Source organism: Dryobates pubescens, chromosome 17, assembly GCF_014839835.1.
Source record: "Dryobates pubescens isolate bDryPub1 chromosome 17, bDryPub1.pri, whole genome shotgun sequence".
Classification (NCBI taxonomy): domain Eukaryota; kingdom Metazoa; phylum Chordata; class Aves; order Piciformes; family Picidae; genus Dryobates; species Dryobates pubescens.
The window spans coordinates 14,948,659-14,970,092 of NC_071628.1; the positions used below are offsets into that span (position 1 = coordinate 14,948,659).

General features: G+C 37.5%; 1 protein-coding gene across 1 annotated transcript in view; it reads left to right on the forward strand.

Moving 5' to 3' along the window:
- The window catches only part of UNC13C (unc-13 homolog C), a 137,562-nt gene that overhangs the window by 79,082 nt on the left and 37,046 nt on the right, over nucleotides 1–21,434 (forward strand). The window contains exons 17-18 of the mRNA XM_009906444.2: nucleotides 4,759–4,892; nucleotides 16,090–16,175. Of these exons, the coding sequence (XP_009904746.2) occupies nucleotides 4,759–4,892; nucleotides 16,090–16,175 (220 nt within the window). The remainder of the gene's footprint in view (nucleotides 1–4,758; nucleotides 4,893–16,089; nucleotides 16,176–21,434) is intronic.

A 21,434-nucleotide genomic window follows, 5' to 3' on the forward strand; every position in this document is an offset into this window, starting at 1 on the left:
TTTGTCATCTTGATATATTGAGATATTCATCTTGACCTTTCCAGATGCATTTTTTAAAATCTCAGTATTGCTATTATCCTCTGTAATGACAAGTAGTAGTGAGTGGCTCATATATCTTGTCACTGTATTTGTGCTAATTTGGCACTAATTTAGTACATGAGTATTTAATTGAATGAGTTTTATACTGGTGGGGTTTTTTATAATGAATGTAACTTAAGTGGAAAAATAAAATTGCTGTTATTAAGATAAGCTTTTTCCACTTAATAGACCATAGAGATAAACATTTTATACTCCAGATTTCTTTTGTGTGCAAATAATAGTAAGCATATACTTTGCTTATGTGCCAGCTAATGTCATCTTGGCATTTTCAAAGGCCTTTCCACAACTGCTGCATAGACTGAACACTCACTGTGCCGTGTAAGTGCATATGGTATTATCTCCTAATGTTTAAGAATGTACACTACTGAGAACTGGTTGAATATGGGACCAAATCACAAGACTGAGGCACAAGCTATTATCATCACAATTATAAAATTAGAGCAGATTTATTATTTTTTTTGAGACTGCAAAGAAGGAAAAAATGAACTTGATTTTTCTTTAATTAAAATGGCATTCTTACTGACCGCTCCCAGCAGGTTTGATGGTGACCCCATGTCACCAAAGTAGACTCTAGCGAAGCAGGAGAGAAATCAAACTTCAGTGCCTCTCAAAAGGTGTTTTATTTCATGAAGAAAATCTAAAATATAGTTGTATGATGTTGTCCTCCCACTCACTTTTTCTAGTACACCTCTCAGTTATGCTAATAAAAAGATTTTTAAGCCAAATTGTATCACTCACAATTATTTTTTTATATGAAAATAGCTGTCTCAAATTAATTTTTGTCCCAAGACGGAACTTACTTCTGACAGTTTTGCAGGGTTGCAACTAATCAATCAAGCTTCCAACATTGTTTTACCTTGTTACAATGAAAGCACCTGTTGCCAGAAACTAATAATACTGCCAGGAATAGATTAAAAAAAGTGAATGATTCTGGGTATTTCTAACCTATTAGTTAGACTTTAGGATACACAGTGGAAATTTCAACTGGGCAGGGGCAGAGAATGCACTTTGATTTAAGAGCATAAAACCACCCCTGTTAATGTGAGACTATTTGAAAAATACCTTCTTTGGGGATTTTCCAAAGATCATCCTTATTTTTAAAAGATTTCTCTGCATGAGAATTTTTGTAGAAATAATTAATTTTTGTCTATATGAAAGAACAGAATTCCTGTGATTCATGTCCACACTTGTGAAAGGCTGTCTCAGCTGCATACATGCTACTGAAGTATTTTTTCTGTGAAGTGTATTTCTTAGGATACTGAACTAAATGTAAACTGGCTTTGTCCTCTATAGCCACCTTTCAGCTGGGTTGGCTCAGACACGCACTGGCTTCTGAGAAAAAAAGGGTCCATGAAAAATAAATCACTGATATGGAAACAAGGGGGTTTATAATAGTATAATGTACACCAGGGAAAGCACTTGTGATTGCCCCAGTATTAACTTCTGTTTTGCAAAGCACTCTTGTTTGCATGTGGGGCTGTTAATCACCAGAGGTAGTAGTCACACCATCCGTTGTAAGTGGTTCTGAGCCTTGCCTTTATTTCAGTTGCTTTAGACACTGAAGCCACAGCATTTGCAGATCAGCTGAGTACATAGTGGTGTGATTAATAATAGTTTTATAAAATATTCCACAGTGACTAGAGAACCAATTTTAAATTAAGCTTCATTGAAATTCCCTTTCTGCCCTTCTAAATGCTGATAATAGATAAAAGTTAATTGAGGTTAAGATAACAATTAATTCACTGTGACACTAATATAATGTCATATCTACTCAAAGATATGGGGTCCACTGAAGTGGTCATATTTGGACTACAAATGAGAAGTTCAGGGAATATATGTTTAATCTTGCAGGATAATAGATGTTTAATTTCTGATGTACTAGTTGAGCCTTTCTTTCTCTGATAGCTGTGTAGAAGAGCGTGTGTAGACCTAGCATCTGCTGACAAACCGCTGTGTGACAGAAATTATATGTATATGTCTGTCCATGCAGAGATGAAAATATTTTTTTTCATATGTGATTCTATGCACTGAAGTTGTTTATTGGACATTGATAAGGAATCTGATACTTCTAGGAAACTGTAGGCTCAGAATTCCTAAATTTAAACTGTGGAGACAAAATCTAGCTGTAAATGCACGTTTTAGCAAGATTTAAAAGTATAAAAGTCTCAGTAAAAGTTAGTGAGTGGTTGTCATAGTCCACCCAGTGGGCTCATGATGGTTTGTTTGCTGTGATCTTGAAGTGCAAAACATAAGGTGTCTATGCCAAGAGGGTTTGCTTCGATCAACAGTACAACTTTATTGTTTGCCCATAAAAGCAGCCTACAATAGGTAGGAAAGGTGAGAGAAGGAAGAAAAGTAATGTAAAGCAAAGTAAGAAGAGAAAAGAGAAAGAGGCTTATAGCTACCACCAGTACAAAGGTCCAAAGATGTCTCTCTGGTCCCATGTCTAGTCTTGCTGCTCCTTCTGATCTTTTATTGATCCTGGTGGGGAAAGCTTACAAAGTCTCATTGCTAGGGAGACCTCTTCTGTACTCAATCACACACACCTTTCCACAGCGAATCTCTGCCTCTCCACTGCTCTCCACTTCTCTCTCCCCTCTCACCCTCATGAGTGAGGCTTCCACTAATGCCCAAGGAGGAGTGTCAGAGGTGTGGTCTATGCCCAGGGAGGAGTGTCTGAGATGAGGCCTACCTTGGGGTTGGGTATCTTTCAACCAGGAGGTGTGTTTTCATATTATAACTACATTATAATGAGCAAAGTTCACTCACGATTTCCCCATCAGCTCCGAGGCATCAATCCTTTTCTGACAGCATTTATGATTTTTGCTCTAGCAGAGTGAGCTCAGACAGTGGAATAATCCATTATCCTGACTTTCACTATGACAACAGAAGTGGTTTGGTTCACTCAAGTACCAAGCAGTCCTGTTCTGTGGAGCATGCACCTGTGTATCCATGGAGACTGCATTCCATTGTGCAGGCTCAGTAACTTAATCAGTAACTTATTACTGAAACAGGCTGCGACCTCAAGATGTTAGCAAGAATATTGCTCCAAGTTTTGGGGGGGTTCCAATTTCTGATGACAATGTCAAGACAGATAATGTTCGTTGGACCTATTCTTACACCACCCCATGGCTCAGCATTGTCATCAAAATTGTGTGATGGTGGCATGATCCTCCAAGAGAGACAGAGAGAATAAAAAGAGAGCGAGAGAAAGTGAGAAAATATAGAGAGGAAAATGGAGAGAAGGAAATAGAAAAGAGTGAAAAATAATATCAAAGTTATTGTTACTATTTTGTCAAACAATTTATTAAAAATTAAAGAAAAGGGGTGGGGGGGTTGTTAAACATAGGCTAAACTTAGTTGAGGGACCAAAATCTGCCACAGGTTGTGCCTTCACTTCCCCAAGCAGACAGTTCTCATATATACGAGAACAGCTCCCCCTTTTGCACTAAGACAGAATCTGTAACTCAGGTTTGGAATGCTCTATGTCAAGGCATGTATGCAGGGATTTTTAATTGCTCCCCTTGTGCTCTGGACACCTCTCACCCTTTTGGCATGTAGGGCCCGATGCAGTTGAAAAGAAACAACCTTCCCTTGCTACAGACCACACCAAACCTGCACTCCTGTCTCTCAAAATCCTGGCAGTGACACCAATTTAATACTAATACTTATTTATAGTTATATAAAAAGGTGCAAAAAGCAGGCATTTCATCAAGAGGAATAAAATCCACTGCTATTAACTTTTAAGTGATGACTGCAGAGTCACATTGGTAATCCATCTGATATGTGTGTCATGTTCTTCCTCATGATTTTTACATAAATGTAAAGGACATCTCAAGTTCAGTCCCATAAATGTAAAATCAGTTGAAGTCCTCTTCATTTACAAGGAGTGTAAGTTCATTTACAAGAATTTGATTTCCCTGAATAAAAATAAAAGGAATCAAATAACAGACTGGGTTTGCTCACACCTTTAAAAATTCTTGGCAAGCCAATACATTCAAAAGCCTCTCTTTCAGATTCTCCCATGTTTCCTAGTATTTTTATGTGTCCAGGGATTTTTTTTCCTTCTACTTTCTGGGGGTTTTATTTGCAGTTCTTAAATGCAGTTTATGGTTCTTCCAGTATAAGTCCTTGGAAATCTCTGTGCAGAATAAACTGAGCAATAGGCTTTATTAATTTTGCCATTAAAATATAAAGGGAAATTTAATTGCTTCTTCATTTAGAGCAAACAGAATAGCAGCTGTGAGGCTCAATAGCTTCAGCATAAAATCCCAAACAAAAAAAAGTCCTTCTCATTGATTTTTTCATTTATACCCTATGTGTAAAAGTTCTGCCCCAGCATATAAGTGTACCTGCTCTTAGGATCAACACAACAAAGAATATAAGAACATATTTAATTAAAGTGTGGGCATGCACTAAAAATCATGTCTCTCTTTATCTTGCTGACCTGCTGTCTTTGCACTGTGTACCAGTTTTGATCTACATCCACAGACAGGTACGGTCTGTCATACAACCTACTCTAGATTAGACAGATAATCTTTGTCCAAAATATCCTAATATACCAATTCTCTTCTACCAATTAATAATCTGTAGGGAGAAATCTCACAACATTTTCTCTACTTTTTCTTACTTAAAATATATTCAATTTTGTTTAAACAGAGTAAGAAACAAGAAGTTCCTAAAGAAGAACAAGGACCAACGACAAAAAATTTAGACTTCTGGGCACAGCTTATTACTTTGATGGTCACCATCATAGATGAAGATAAGACAGCATACACACCTGTCTTGAACCAGTAAGTAATTACTTTCCCCATAAAAAATTGAGAATTGTGGATTTATTGAAATTAGGACAGGAAATACACCTGAATTTGTGGCTGTATTTTAATATGATGTAGCCAGTGATTTTTAAACATCAAGAATATAACACCGACATAGTGTGATAAAGGTTTAGTGCTCTGATCACAGAAAGACAACATTTTGTTTTAGGAACAGTGAAGATGTATGGTATATGAACAATCCAAAAACAATTTAGCAGCAAAATATTGATGCAAGAGAGTGATACGGATAGACAGAAGGGAAAACTCACTGAAACAGTGCAATGGTGTTAATGTTAGGATAATACCCAGGCACGTGAAGTGTTCAAATCATGCTGAGAGCTTTTAGGCATTATAATAGAGTTTTAGGTATGTATTTGTAAAAGAATAATGAACCTTACAAGAATACCCTCTCCAAATTTATGATTGCTAGAGAGAAAGCCTAGCCAGGCTGGCATCAAAATTTATAAAATGGAGAGCAATGTCTTGGAATTACCAGAGATGGAAAACAACTTCTTAGACTTTAAGAGGAAACAGATCAAGGGGGGTACAATTAATGACCAAGACAATTCAAATAACTTATGGTTGGTACACTAGTAGAAAAGAGATACAAAATCAGTAAACACAGAAAGAGGAGATAGAGTGCTAGGTTTTGAAAATGAAATAGACTGAAGGAGTACAAAGGAACATGTTTCATAGAACCGTTCAGGCTGGAAAAGACCCCTAGGATCAAGTCCAACCATTAACCCTACTCTACAAAGTTTACCCCCTAAACTATCTCCCAAACAGCACATCTAAATGGCCTTTAAACAATTCTAGGGATGGTGACTCAAACACCTTCACGTATTAAGGATAGAGAAACAGATGTCACTCTAATTGAAATGTGACATGATGAGGGCCTAGGGAAAAGTTTGAGCTCCTTGGAGAGAGATTGTAGAAAATCCAGGCATAATCTAGCTGTGATGACTTATGCAAAAGTTAAAATGGAAACTCTTGTCTTTATTATGGCTAAACAATTAACAGAGGTGTCTGCAGTGGCTTGTAATTGAACGATCTGAAGGGGAGCAAGAACAAATCTCCTTCAGCCAAAATAGATACTGAAAGGCACTCTCTACATGGAGGTGTTCTTGTCGGTTGATGAAAGGTGCCACATGTTTTATAGAGCCACAGAAACCTCCTGGTGATAACCGGAATTTGGAAAAGATTTCACTGCCTCTTTTAAATACATGAATGATTGTGTAAACATCTTTGTCCAGTCGTTTCCTGCACTGGCCTTACTAAGAAACAATCTAACAGCCTATAGAGAAAGAAAACTCTCTTCCTCTTTAAGCCATTTATACAACTTAGTATGAAACTCTTCTGCTAACAAAAGCTCCTTTTTTTTTTTGTCTGACTGGCTGTGTAACAAATATTATAAATCATCAAACTGGAACAAATACGTATTTGTTTTCAATTATGATTGAAATGAAACAAGAGTAATTGGGGGTTGTTTGTCCTAAGAGTTGTTCTAGCTATATTATGCAAACGAGAGAGAAAGGAAGGGGATAAAGAGCCAAGTTGTTCTAAAACAATTAGGAGGATCCCTAATGCACAGCTGAGTAGCTGTGTAACGTGAATACAGAGTCAGAAATGGATGGATTTGGGACAGATTAAGGGAGAGAGTTTGTAGACTTCTCTCCCATTTCCACTGTTTTCTCTTTGGAAGTGGAAGGGTCTATGCAGGGAAAAAATGTGCTTCACAAATAGGTGCTGTGGGTGGGAAATTTTGAAAAATAGTTCAGAATTTCTTTGGATATGTTTTGTTTTTAAAATAAAAGCTTCTCCTAACACAAAAGCAGCATGTAAGAGCTGTTGAAAACAATGGCAAGCAGCCTCTTTCCACTTGTGGATGAAAGGAAAATAGAAGTTGGATGCATAAGAATATTGTAAACTATGACTCCTTATCAGAAATACATGGCCATGCAGTGTCTCAGTGGAATACTTAGGTCTACATCCACTTGAACCCTGTTGCTAAAATGAGGTTACAGAAGATTCCCGGGAGAACTCTAGGCAGTCTGAAAAGAGTTCTCACAATGGCACAATATTGCTCAGAGTTCTTTTGCTCAACCAGCTTTGGAAACCTTATTTTTAGACCTACCTTGGGATTGAGGAGGGCAAGGGAAAAAAAAAAAAAAAAAAAGCTGTGGTAGAGCAGTTTGAACTGAATCAGAATACAAATAATACAAATCCAGTTGAAACATGACATGTTTGCCTTAGCAACCATTGCAGCAACTGAAAGACCAACCAGACCATTCAGTGGGATTTGTACTGGCAACTTGCACAGCTTCTATGACATAAGAAACATGTTATATCTATCTGAGGGGAAAAAACAAACCATGAAGTCTGTTATTTAAGTTGCAAAATTCTCATTCTACTAGTTACAACAAATTAAAGTGTGATTGGAGGCTGATTCATGAGCAAATCTTCAGTTACAATATGCTTGTGTAGTTGGAAGTCAAAACCTAAACTTTGAGTCGCTGCACATCTTTAGGAAAAAGCTTTCCCTTTAATTTCACAGCACACAGAATGGTCATATGTCTTGTGATGCAAATTTAAGAAACAAGATACCTCTGGTGGTACTTTTACACTTGTTATTTACTGATACTTACATCTTTGCAATGTAAGGATCTGTTTTCTTTCCTCTGTGAACACTGGGTGTGTTTCATACTCTTATTTAGTACTTTAGTGCTTCTTCAGTACCATTTGGTGACTTCTTTTAGTGACTTGTGCAGAGTGTATTGAAATAGAGGGCTTAGCTAACCCTTGAACTTTTGTCTCCATCTAATAGCTAAAAACCATCTTTTGGAAGAAAAATAAAAATCATGGTTGCCATTCAATAACAAATGCTATTAATGCTGTCTGAGATTACCAGGGTTGGATCGTCACAAAACTATCCAAATCACTGAAGAACCAAGAAGTGATAATGTTTATTATATGGGTTAAATAAACAAATAAATAAATAACCCATATGGTATTTCAGAATAGCTGATCAGATACTTAGAGAAAGTACTCTAATATGAAATAGTACTGTGAAATTTGTTTGTATTTGAAGTTAGAGAGAAGAATTTGGAGCAGTGTCAGTACTATGTTCCTGGAGAAGACATAGTGAATAACCAACTCAAAAATGGTATTATGATAAAATGCAGAGCCTATAAGAGATGGGGGGAAAAACCTGGTATGATTAGCAAAGTTACATTTTGGAAAGTTACATTTTGGAAGTCAGAAGGCACTACCTTGAAATTTGAAATGTTAAGGGAGATTAAACATTACAAAAGAACTTAAGAAGGGAAAAAAAGAATTGAATGCAACGGGACTGAGTTCTCTTTGGGGTAAGCGTGGTATTTAGTTACAATATAATCTGGGCAATCAGAAATTAAAGGAAAATAACAGAGGATGAGGAATGTTGATGTCAACACAGAAGGGCAAACAGCATTGAGTGTTTGGAAATGGAAATTATTTGAGCTGCTGTAAAAGCAAACTGCCAAAAGATATGACTCATTCCCTCCTCATTCCATAATGAGGAAAGAACTGGCATGTGAAATCTGCAGGAGCGGATTTCCTTATGCTTCATGAGTTAGGATGTTTAATAAATCCATGATGTCAAGGATAGTAACTTATACTGAAGAGAGAGCATAACTGTAAGGTCAGTGAGTCACAAAATATACATCAGCGGGGGAAAAAAATCAGCAAATAAAAGGAAGTGAAAAGACATCAGGGAAATTATCATAAATTGGACTATGTCAGACTAACTCTAGAATTTTTCTTTGATAAAGGAAAGTCTGTCTGATGTGGTTTGTGTCTTGATTCTGTGATATTCCCTGTTATAAATTAGAGTTCCTTCTGTGAAAGCATATGAGCATCACCTGTTTCATTCAACTTGTGAACTTTGTCCTGTTTTACAAAGCAACAGGCTGCTCTTTCACAAGACCTGCTGTCATTTTGTCATGTAGCAGTGTATCAAACACTTTAAGACCAGAGCAGGTATGTAGACTGTATAAGGTATCTGTCTTCTTTATTATGTTTTCTTCAGGAAAAGGAACATTGTTTTGGTTAAAATTTAAAATCTTAGGAAAAGTGGAGGGTAGAGCAAAAAACCTGAGAATGGAGAGGAGGCGGCTTGGGGGAGACCTTATTGCTGTATACAACTACCTGCAGGGTGGTTGTAGCCAGGAGGGGGTTGGTCTCTTCTCCCAGGCAACCAGCACCAGAACAGGAGGACACAGTCTCAAGCTGTGCCAGGGGAAGTTTGGGCTCAAGGTGAGGAGAAAGTTCTTCACAGAGAGAGTTGTTAGCCATTGGAATGTGCTGCCCAGGGAGGTGGTGGAGTCCCCATCCCTGGAGGTGTTCAAGAGGGGATTGGACATGGCACTTGGTGCCATGGTCTAGTAGTCATGAGGTCTTGGGTGACAGGTTGGACTTAATGAGCTTTGAAGTCTTTTCCAACCTTGTTGATTCTATGGATAAAATCTTTGCTCATGGTTTAAATAGAATTTCCAATTTGATTTTTCAAATCAGATAGAGCTTCTGTCCTCAGACTTGTAGAAGATCATGCCCAGCACTCTCTACATAGTGCAATCTAACTTGTTACGTGTGCAACACAAAACCACCAGGACCAAACCATCATTAGTAGCTGAATAAAACTGGGAATATGAGTGGCCCTGAGAATGTACACCTGAGATTCAGGGACTTAAATCTTAAAAGATTTAACAACACAGATTAATAATAAAGCACTTTTAATTGCCACAATAGAAATTTCTTAGTTTTGAAATTCAACCAGACATGCAGTACAATCTAGGATAAATGTTTTGGAGGTATATTTGTGTTTGCATCATACACTGATTCTTCTCATTTTCTTTCAAGCTAAGTTCAATTTCATTTCATTGATATGTGATTTTATATATATAGCACTCTGTTAGAACTAGCCACTGTGATCAGGTGGGGGTTTTTGTTGTTTGTTTGCTTACTTTAACTCAAAGAGGGAAGACATTCCTAAGTGACTACCTTCAGCCTAGTACTTTAGGAAATACTTTAGGAATCATCACATGCAAGCACCCTAATGGTTAGTATAAAAACCTAGCAAATAGTGTTGCATGGCTGACATATGAGTTGAGAATTAGAGACTGTCACACAGATGATCAAAGTGATTTTAATAACAATGTTTTGGATAAACTGGGATTTTATAGCATTGCTCTAAGAATGACAGAGCAATTGGGAAATTTCTGGCCTATGAGACAGCAATAATTGCAGCAAGAGAAAAGAAAATTACTAATAGAGCACTCTCCTGGTTATCCTCATATTTCACTTGCAAATGTGAAAATATGTGGCTTTTACAAAGGCTAGAAAATGTACTGTGTAGAGGTTTACATGGGAAATTTCTCTGATATTTTGCTGCTTAGAGACAAGATTCTGAAGTAGTTTGAAAAAAATAAAATAAAATAGTAGTTTTACCTAAAAATAAGGTGATAAAACACAAACAGTACAAAATTCCCAGCTTACATAGATGCTTTTGACCTTTGTTTATCCATTCTCTTTAATAAATCAGCTGCTGCTGTTACCATGTAGCTTGTGGAATATTTTATATGCTTCTATTGGGTGTTAAACTCTGTTAGTGACTCACATATAACAGCACTGCAACAATTGCTATGGTGGTTGCATAATACTCACAACTATGATAGCTGATTTTACAGATGGTTTTGCTACTTGCTGTGGTAGAACTGATTGTATTGCCATTTATAAATACCATATAGATGTTGATGGATGTTTGACATGAGATTTCAAGCACCATCTAAGTCAGCCTGCCTTCATCACACCTATGCTGGAATCAGTAATGCAGCTCCTCTAAATGAGATCTGCAAAGTCATTATCTGTGGGACACAGTGCAGAAGATGCAGTCATGATGCCTAATGTGATTTACTATCACTGGGTTGCACCTTAAGTCTTAACAGTAATGTAGCTGAAAGGGCAAAATATCTTGCATTATCAGCAGCACTGTTGTCAATGGACTTTTGTTCTATGTTCATCAACGCAGGGTCTGAGATGTGGTGTAAGAAATATCTTACCCATTGTCTGCTTGAAAGGTGCCACCTCTGCTACAATTAGTGAAGCTGAATCAGCTTCTCTGACAGATACTGTGAGTTTTAACTGAGTAACAACTTCAGACACATTTGGGAGAAGCGTGGAAGGAAGCTTCTGTATCTGATGTGATACATTTAACAAAGTACATAAAAATTTTGCCGTTTGAAGTGCTACAGGGCTTTAACTTATTTGCTTGAGATCTATTTTGTATGCCCACACTTGCATGAGAACTCCATCAAATGGAAATGAAGTAGATAATTGAGACTTTTGTAGATAAATTGACATGTTTTAAAATGCTTCTTTCAAGGAATTTCGCTTGGGATTTTACTTAAAACACTGAAGTGTCTGTTTTATTTGAATAAGAAATTAAGAGGTCATTTGGATTTTGGGGTGGGGGGGGTATCTATAGAAAACTCAAAGGGTTTTGGGTTGGTTTTTCTGTGTGTTTGTTGGGTTTCGTTTTTTCATTCCAGGAATGTTTTTAATTGCCTCTTTAGAGGCTTTGATAAAAGAGGTCTTATAGGGCATGGAATTTATTACTAAAATAATGTTCATGCAATGGAGGAATGTTAATCCAAAAAAGTACTACAAAAACTTCAGCTGCCATTTTAAGGATGTTAAGGAGAGACCAAATCCAACTACCTTCATGGGATCAGAACCCATGACAGTGCATTTGGATATTTTTTTCAAGTTTTGATTTCCCAGTAGAAGACAGCCATTGTCAGCAGCTTCTGTAAGCAGAAGCTGAGGAAGCAGTTTGTACAGCTATGGGCAGTACTGATGGCATTCTTCACCTTCCTAGTGGGATGTTATAAGGAAAAGGCACAGCAAAGCCACTTCCAAAAGTACACATTAAAGTCATGAGCACAATTTGCAGGTAGGGAAACTCATATTAGTTCTACAGGAGCAAATTCATATTCCACAGTGAAAGGTATCAAACACTGAAATACATTGCCTGGAAAAGTTGTGTCATTTTAGTGTTTGGAGGTAGTCAGAATTCAGCTGTATAGGCCCTGAGTAACCTGACATCACAGAGATTCTTTCTTTTTCAACTTAGATGACCTCAGATGTCCATTGCAGCTTAACTTGCTCAAAAATATTATAAAAATAGCTGCATTAGCTCAAAACAAAACCCAATCTTCTGTCTGTGTGGTCACTACTAGAGACAGAGTGTATCACAGTCATCATTGCTAATGATCCAGGTGATGGTTTAAATAGTAGCTATAATGTTATAGTCCTTCCTGTTGAGAACAAAATTTTACTCCAGCACAGCTGTCTGATACTTGGGGGCACAGGTCTGAGCTTTATTTCCTTTTCATTGACATTCGTAGCAAATCTTTTGAATGCATGATGCAGTTCGTCAAGATGTAGTTTGTCAAGATGTGGTTTGCCAATCCTGTACACTTTGTGCAGTATTTATTGACAGAGTAGCTGACTGAAAATACACATAAACGTTACTTAGATCAGGGGAGAAAACCTAAATCCACGTTTTTTGATGTTAGCAAATGCAGAAACTAGTTGAAAATTTTAAAATAATTTAAAATTATTTAAAATTAATTCTGCAATTCTGCAATGCTGTGTCAGTTACAGTTTGATCACTCCTGTCCAATCTTCTGTAAATTCATAACAGATGACAAATTTAAAATTAAATTGTCTGTACCATACAGCTGTAAGGTCTGCATGAACACAAGCCCTATGAGGAGAGGCTGAGGAAGCTGGGGTTACTTAGCCTGGAGAGGAGGAGACTCAGGGGCGACCTTATTGCTCTCTACAACTACCTGAAGGGTGGTTGTAGACAGGCGGATGTTGGTCTCTTCTCCCAGGCAGCCAGTACCAGAACAAGAGGACACAGTCTCAGGCTGCGCCAGGGGAGGTTTAGGCTGGATGTTAGGAAGAAGTTCTATATGGAGAGAGTGATTGCCCATTGGAATGGGCTGCCTGGGGAGGTGGTGGAGACACCATCATTGGAGGTGTTCAGGAGGAGACTTGATGGGGTGCTTGGTGCCATGGGTTAGTTGTTTAGGTGGGTTGGGTTGGTTGATGGGTTGGACGCGATGATCTTGAAGGTCTCTTCCAACCTGGTCTGGTCTATTCTATTCTATTCTACTTCCATTTTCAACCATTATGGTTAGTACATACACAAACAGAATTTTAACAATGGTAGATAACATTTGTTTCTGCAATGTGTTTATAAGTAGTGCATTATTTTAAGAAGCAGCCTGTGGCTAATTAGTTTTGTGATACAAATGTTGTACTGTCTCAAATTGCAGTACATCAGTGAACAGGATAAAGAATGCAGAGCAGGGTAATAGGAAAAAAAAATGCAAGCTTCTTTTCTTATGTCAACACAATTCATATGAATGACAGATAAAAGAAAGCCATGAATCAGATGTGAAATGGTTATTTCTAATGTCCAAAGGCATTTGTCACAGTTTTTGTTGTGCATGCCTGTCTGAGCTGGGTAAAGGTGCAGTAGCTAACATTCAACATTGAGAAGGCAGTGTTGAAAACCAGAAGTTTGCTTTGTTTATGGGATTCCACTCACTCATTTATAAATCCAAGAAGTGAAAAAACAGTGGTGGTGGTGTGTGAAGAAGGGGCTGGGGTAGTGCTGAAGACAGAGTTCTGTACTTAGAACAAAACAAGCAAGTAGTTTTGCTTCCTTAAATGGGATTATACTGTCTGGAAGGCAAATTATTAAACTGTAGGGAACACTCATGAACTAAGATCTGACTGGACCCTGGTAAACTACGTGATGTCTTTCCACATATTCAGTCCTAGTTCATTAGCATGTTGAATTAATGGCACTGACTGAAAATGGTGATCTGGCTAGCTGTCCACATGGCTTTGATAACTTGCTTTGGACAAATTAAAACTCTGTTATGTGAGTATCTAATAAATGCACCTACAGGTATCATAGCTGCCACAAAGCAAATTCATTCCATGTGAAAAATAAACTATAACAAATTGGGCTTTCTGTTCTGTAATGATTGTTGTCACAGTAATCTCCTGCTAAGAGGACACTGTATGGGGTAACACAAAATAGGATGTGTGGGAATTGACACTCAGGCCTGCAGGGCTGTGTACAGAACTGTATCTGTGTAATTATGAAATTGCAAATATCCATACACTGGCCACTGGATGGAAGAATTTCACTGGTATGTCCAGTTGATAGTCCTGCACTAAGTTTATATTTCTCAGGGACACAGAAGTCAACATGTTTGGGTGTGACCCTCAGGTACCTAAGCGAAGCCAGGAATACTGTTTTCAACTACAGTAATTTAAGAAACAGTGATAAGATAGTTGCAGTTCATGTGTGCACGTATTTCAACAAGTCAAAGTGTATACACATATACTTCTTTTGAGTCATAGAATATATATTTTTATCAGACCCAGCCCTGCATTATGGTCAGCTTTGCATATGGACAAAAGTGTCAATGCTAAATCGAGTTTTAAATATTTCCTTGGAGCAAGGTGTCACAGTTCAAATCTCTTGCTAAGAGAGCACTCAGTCTGACCTGGAGGCAAGGAAATTAAGGCAGGTGAAACACATTTGGGCTTTTGAACAACAATTAATTTTGTGTTAAGAGAACTAACACCAAGTCTGTAACTGAGCAGCCATTAGCAGAAAGAAGGTGTATGAGGGATCTGAACTGGCAATTGCTTCATGTGAAAGTCACAGAACTAATTGGTTAAGTGCTTTTTTTTTTTGCAGATATGATCAGGGTCAAATAAGTCAAATAAGTCCCTGGACTGAATACATCACATCATATTGCTACCATCTTGAAGCTGCACATCACTCAATCTTTCTTGGGCAACAAGAACTTCAAAAATTTGTTTGTTGACTAACATTTTCTGAATTTGTTTAGTGAATTTTATTACTCTGATTAGGTCAAAATGCTCTGGACCAAACTCTCTGATATTGTAAAGTTATGTGAGGAATTCAGGACAAGAGCCACAGAGCTTTGTGTGTTTCACCCATGAGAATGGCCTTTGATGATTTGAGGTATTCACAGTGAACTGGCAATAGTCATATGGCTCTCACTGCACCACTGCAGGATAAGCAACTGTTTTCCCATGCCTGGGTTCTGTGCAGTACTTTCTGCTGAACCTGCATGACCTGATTTGGTCTGCTCCTGTGCCCTGAGAGCTGCAGTATGGACATAAGGGTTTTTTTGGTTTTATTTGTTTCAGGTTTGTTGTTGGGTTTCTTTGGTTTGGGGATTGAAAAAATAAACAAACCAAAACCAACCAAAAACAGGCAAGTAGCTCTCTTTTTAAACAGCATATGAAACAGTGCCTGTCACTAAAGTCGCAGCCTTTGCTAGTAACTAAGCAAGGATGGTAACTGAAAGATTAAAGCCTTTCTTTTACACAGTATAAGAAGCAGCTGGGATAAGTGAAAAAATTGTGAAAAATACTTACCTGATAACAGCAAAAATTATCTAAGAAGGACTGGTGTTCAGTGACATGAAGCATGAGACCAAAACTAAAATTTTGAATCAAAAGTATGCATTTTTCTACCTTTTATATTCTTTCCCATTTCACTGGGCTCTGAGCAACCTGGTCTGTTTGAAGATGTCCCTGCTTACTGCAGAGGGGTTGGACTAGATGGCTTTTTAGGGTCCTTTCCAACCCAAACCATTCTATGATCCATACTTTAAGGTGAAAGTCTTCAAGCAGTGAGTTGGGTTCAATTAGTATAGACCTCTATAGCTTCACAGACAGTTTCACTGTTTTCCACTGTTTTGCTCTCCACTGTTTTGCTCTCTGATTTATCTGAAGTTGGGAAGTTGTATGTGAGGTAGACAGACATTTCTTGATTTAAAGTGTGATGTTAGGGAAGTTATAGAATGTTCATCTAATTACTTAGGCCCTTGACATTAGACTAAAGGGAAGTTTTTATTTGAAGATTGGATGGTTGATATAATTGTACAAAACCCCAAAATATGCTAACTGCATATTAGGGAATTAATTTTGTGGGAATATTTGCCATTCTGCTGTGCAGCTGTAGGCACAACTCCTATCAGCAGCTGAATTGATGTAATATGATTGATTGCAGGTTCCCTCAAGAGCTGAACATGGGAAAAATCAGTGCTGAAATCATGTGGACTTTGTTTGCCCAGGACATGAAATATGCTCTGGAAGGTAATTAGAACAAACTATTATTTACACTAGAGAATTCATCAAGACTGATTTCCACTGCAGATGACACCTGCCATCAGATTTCTGTGGGTGGTAAGAGCTCTCTAGCATATTTGTTTAAGATGTTTTATAAGTTAATGAAAAGAAGTTTGGCAAAGGAAGAAAATCATTGCACTGCAACTATATGAAGTTACCTGTTGAAGCAAGTGACAAGAGCTGTAACTTGAAATGCTGCTGCTTATAACCTAAATCTGACAAAATCATCAATATCTTGCAGGAGAGCATTGTAGGCATTCCATATTTTCTTTATAGCAGAACATTTCCAACTTGCCTACAAGAAACATTTACTGACTGAAGTCATGGAGAAAACACACACAAATAATTAAACCTTTTTGTGCTCAAAAGGCAGATTGTATTCACTCTAGTTCCAACAGAATCAAATCCTTGTGTTCTTTAAGATACTGCTGTGGTTAACTATAGACAAAATATACCTTTTTATTCTCTGCAGCAGATAACCTCAACTAATGGTTACCCACTCACTAACATATGTTAACAGAAAACCAAGTAAAAATACCTGCACTAAATGGTTTTTAAAATACTGAAGCCAAGAAGTTAGGGAAATAATCTGAATTAAACATAAATGTTACTGGATTTCCACAACAATATAATTCAACAGGCATAAAGGATTTATTTTTTTTTAAGTAAAAAAATAATATTTTAAGATTAATTTCTGATCTTTGCTGTAGAATCTCTAATTCAATAGTACCAGTATGGTGGTATTTGGGTGATACTGTAGGTTTTCCTGATGATAAAGAAAATGAGAGCAAAATTATGGGACTAGAATAGCTGTCAACGGAAGAATTATTTTGTTCACCTACTGTTGTGTTACTTCATTAATTAAATTATTTGGATGTGGAATTTGCACAGTAAGAAATGCACAGCAGAAGAAAAAGATAGGAAGACAGGAAGGAAGGAATTTCAGGAACAATTATTGTGATATGCAGAATGCCAAAAGAAGACATGGAAAATTAAATTGAAGATGTGGGTAGGAGAAGAGATGTTTAAACTAACATTTGGAAGTAAAGTTTTATAGTCATCTCAAAGTGGCAGATTAATAAGAGTTTCTAGTAGCTATTATATTGTCACACCTTTGTAACTTGGAATGTGTATTTACACCCTGCACACAGATGTCCTTGAGCATCCCAGTGCTTGTAGTGTGTTAGCCACTGAACTATAAACTTTCTGTGCTGCAACAAGACAGTTCACAAAAGATAATTCACTCTATTTGGTAAGTAGAGCATACTGATCACTCAAAAGAAAGCTTCAGACCGAGCAGTGGTTAGTTTCTTGGTTATTAAGAATAGAGCAGGAAGCTCATGAGAAAGATGTAATTATATAATATATGAAGAGTGGATGCTTGGGCTGGATCAGGACTTTTAAACAATTTTTTATGTTAATACACTAATTCTGTAGAGAGATAGAAGCTTCATTAGGAGGCACTTGACTTTCTATGCCTGTTCCAAATGAGTCCTGCATATAGTCTCGTCTCTGTGTTGCTGTGGATACTGTCTCTTTGAAAAGAGTAAATGCCATTTATGTCATTAGAATTTCTAAGGCACTCCTGGAATCAGTAGTGATATTGTTCCTGTGTGTAAGTAATAATTAAAGGAAATGGAAATTAATTATAAATTAATTTAAATATATGCAATTTCACCTTCTATGGTTTCATTCCTAAACAGGGACCTCAATACATTTAAGCATAAATACTGATCAGCACGCTGTTACTCTCTCCAGCTTTACTGTCTTTTAAATCATTAATTCTTTCCATGGATATTCTACAGTCTGAATTTGATTCTCTAGTTGTTAATGGCAGTAAAATAAGGATCAGACCCTTAAATATGGTCACACTCAATCTTCATGGTTTTAATGGAGGTCATTAGAATGCATTGAATTCTGCCAGTGTCACCATCCAAGTTATTAACACAGGCTGCCGTCTGCTCATATGTAGTGTCCAGGGCTGTGATTGCAATCTTTGCCTGATTCAATTTAGTATTGATCTGAAACAGTGTTTTTGTAGTGTAAATTGATGCCTTTCTACATCCAGTCAAGAAGGAATGGAATAATCCAGCATTGCATGCAAAGGGATTGCTGACGTCACAAACAGGATTGAATTAGCTCATCCAAGATCCTGTTTCTGGCTTTTCCATATATATATCCATTCCTGTCAATTATATAACAACTCCATCCCCTGATACAAGAGTAATTCTGGAACATCCAGTTTAGATTATTTTGTCCCTTTTTACTGAGAGCAGTTCACAATGGCTGTCAGGCTATGTCCTCTCACTGTACAGCTGAATGCCTCCTGTACCTGCTCAGGGGATATATGGAGCTGCAGCTGCTGCAAGGGACAATCACTGCCCTTCAGCCCCGCTGCCTACTTCCTTGGCAATGGGAGCCAATGGCCCCTGTGAGCCAGGCACCAGCAGCTGTAACACTTGTCTCTCCTAATTCTTGCCCAGGACAGTCTAGCTAGGAAGCTGCTTCTGTGACATGGAGAAGCTAGAGTGAACAGCAACTTCCACAGCAGTGGCCTTCTCTAGACAAGAGTGTGTGTAGTGGTGGGATGTCACTCTGAATACTAAGGCAGCGTATTTGCATGTGACAGGGTAGATGGCTGCTGTCAGAAAATAACAGGTTGCTTTTTAAGTGAAGAATGAAAGGCCACCCAAAGCAGTCTCTACAACTGCCAAGATGAGGGCTACACCGTGCCAAGCTGACATGCCTTGCAACCAAAACCACCAAGATCTGGTACTGAGTTCATAATTTAATTCTAGATTTTCTTCCATTTTAAATTAATAACAACTTCTAGCCTTTGCATACTGTTAAAAGCTTTATGCAAATGTAACAAATTGAGTCCACACCAGTTCTAATTTTTTTCTGATCTAACCTGATCTGACCTTGGGATTATTTTCATGTACAGCTTTTTCATGCAGAAGGTATCACATTTCTCTTTGAGAACTGACTTTATTAGATTTAGCCCTTTTTCCTTTTTTTCATCTTTGCAGGTTATTCTGTTATAAGTGTTATATATATAACTGTTGTTGTCTGCCATTTAGTTTACTCAAGTCTATCTGAGCTTATAGCTTGTGAATATATTTGTACAGTCTTGTCCTCAAATTAACCTGTATTTATGGCACAAACAAATGAGAAAAGAGCATTTCACCAGCAGTGCAAGTGATTTGTTACTGCCTTTATATGGTAAGAAATCTTTTCCTTTCCTAGTATGAAGTTGAGAAGGTTAAAAGATGATGAGAGAGTAATGAGCTGAAATTAGACATGCAATTACAGGATAATTTTTAATTCTATGTCCTCGGAAATGTCTTATTCAGTTCTTTCATACTTTCAACTTTGTAATAGGTTAGATCAAACATCCAAAGCTATCCAGTGTGTTAGAAAGAGAATATTCTAATTGCTGCTACTATGATAATCTAATTCTGGTAGTGTCCAGAAGTCAACATCAAGATGAGACCAGAAATTAATCAGTTGCAGGTGTAAAAGTAGCAATAAACAGTCTCAACCCTGCAGAGCTAAGATTCTGAAGTGTCAGGTCCAGAAAAATAGTAGAAGACCAAGAAAGCCATTAACCATTTTATGCTTTTAAGGTAGGTTTGCTTATTAATTTTGCTTTTGTCCTCAATGCATAAGCAGATATCATCTTCCTGTTTCTGTGAGAGATTCCTCTTTCATGACAAGAACTGATAAAATGATTTGAAAGAGAAGAGACAGCATAGGCGAAAAAATAAAAGAAGGCTAATGCTGCCCAGAGAAAGGTCATGCCATTTAGTGGCAGATTTCAAGTCTATTGTCATTCCAACTTTACAATTTATAAAGTTCCCCTTAAGACAGAATATAGCCTTGGCTTAGAGGAAGACTGCAGAGCAGATTTGGGGAGGTGGGACTGTGGTTATGGAAGGGAGAGCAAGGCAGCATTCAGCACAGTGTAAGGTTTCATCAGTTTGGAAAGATCAGTCCTTTTTGGTTTGGTTCATCTCATTATGTATTCACACATTTCAGCAATTGTATGCAATCCTCACTTTTCCACTGCTTGCATGATCCTTCCTCATACAGCAAACAACTGTTTTTTCAGCTTCTGTTTTATTAAACTGTAGACTCAGGCTTATCCTTTCAGGGCTTTTCCATGTATAGAGGTTCCTTAGTGTCTTTTTTCTCTAATAGATACAGAGACAAATTTCCTCTTACAGGCAAGTGCATTAGTTCTAAACTAAACATTTGATACTGGCTCTACCCCCAGGGGAATAGGATAAATCCATTAAAACTGCTTGTTTCCACATTAGCTTTTAGTAAGCCTTACGTGAAATTTGCAGGGTAACAATCAGAGAACACCACTGTGGTTTAAGAGGTGTTCAGCCTTTGCTTCTGCTTTACAGGCAGAGCCAGATACAGCACAGGTAATTATTACAGTGCAGTCTCACATTTGTCTTGTCTGATTCATCCTGGTTTGTACTTCGTTCTACTAATTGCTCACAAAATGTCACCATGCCTATTTGGGTAATGTTTTGTGCTCACTTGGCACTCTTGGGACAAGCCAAAGAGCAGAGAATCAAGTCTAGCTGTTGCCTTCATGGAAAGGTATATTCCTAAAAAATGAAACAAGAATTAAATGAAAATAGCATCATAAAAATACACTGAAGATGCAGAGCTGAGTATTTAGCAGGTAAGACCCAATGCCATTAAGGCTGCCTTTATTATCTCTATTCTCTTTTTCCTCCCAGGTTCAAGCATTATAACACAGCATTTAATTATGTGATAGCATTCCCCAAGAAACAGTGGTTTCCAGGAGCCAAGTATATTCTGTTTGCATTTTGCCATTTTTATACATATTAGAATTTTATGAAGCCTGAACAATGTAAATTGGATTCCTATACTAGCATTACTTTTCCTCTTTTATTACTTTGTGATTATGTGATTACTTTGAATAAATGTTGACACTTCAGTACAACGTATATGATACTTCCATCATACGCTTCAGAATGACGACTTTAATCATCATCTTAGCTCTTAGACAGAATAGGCCATTTCTATTTCTCCATTTATAGGTTTCTTTTCTTTAGGCTTTCCAAGGTTCAAAGCAAGAATTCCACTGACAGTGAAGAAGCACAACTCAGATTATTGTTCTTGCAATTCAGAGTGAGACAGCTTGCCTTTCTCAGTCCCTTGTCAGTGACAAAATATGATGCTGTG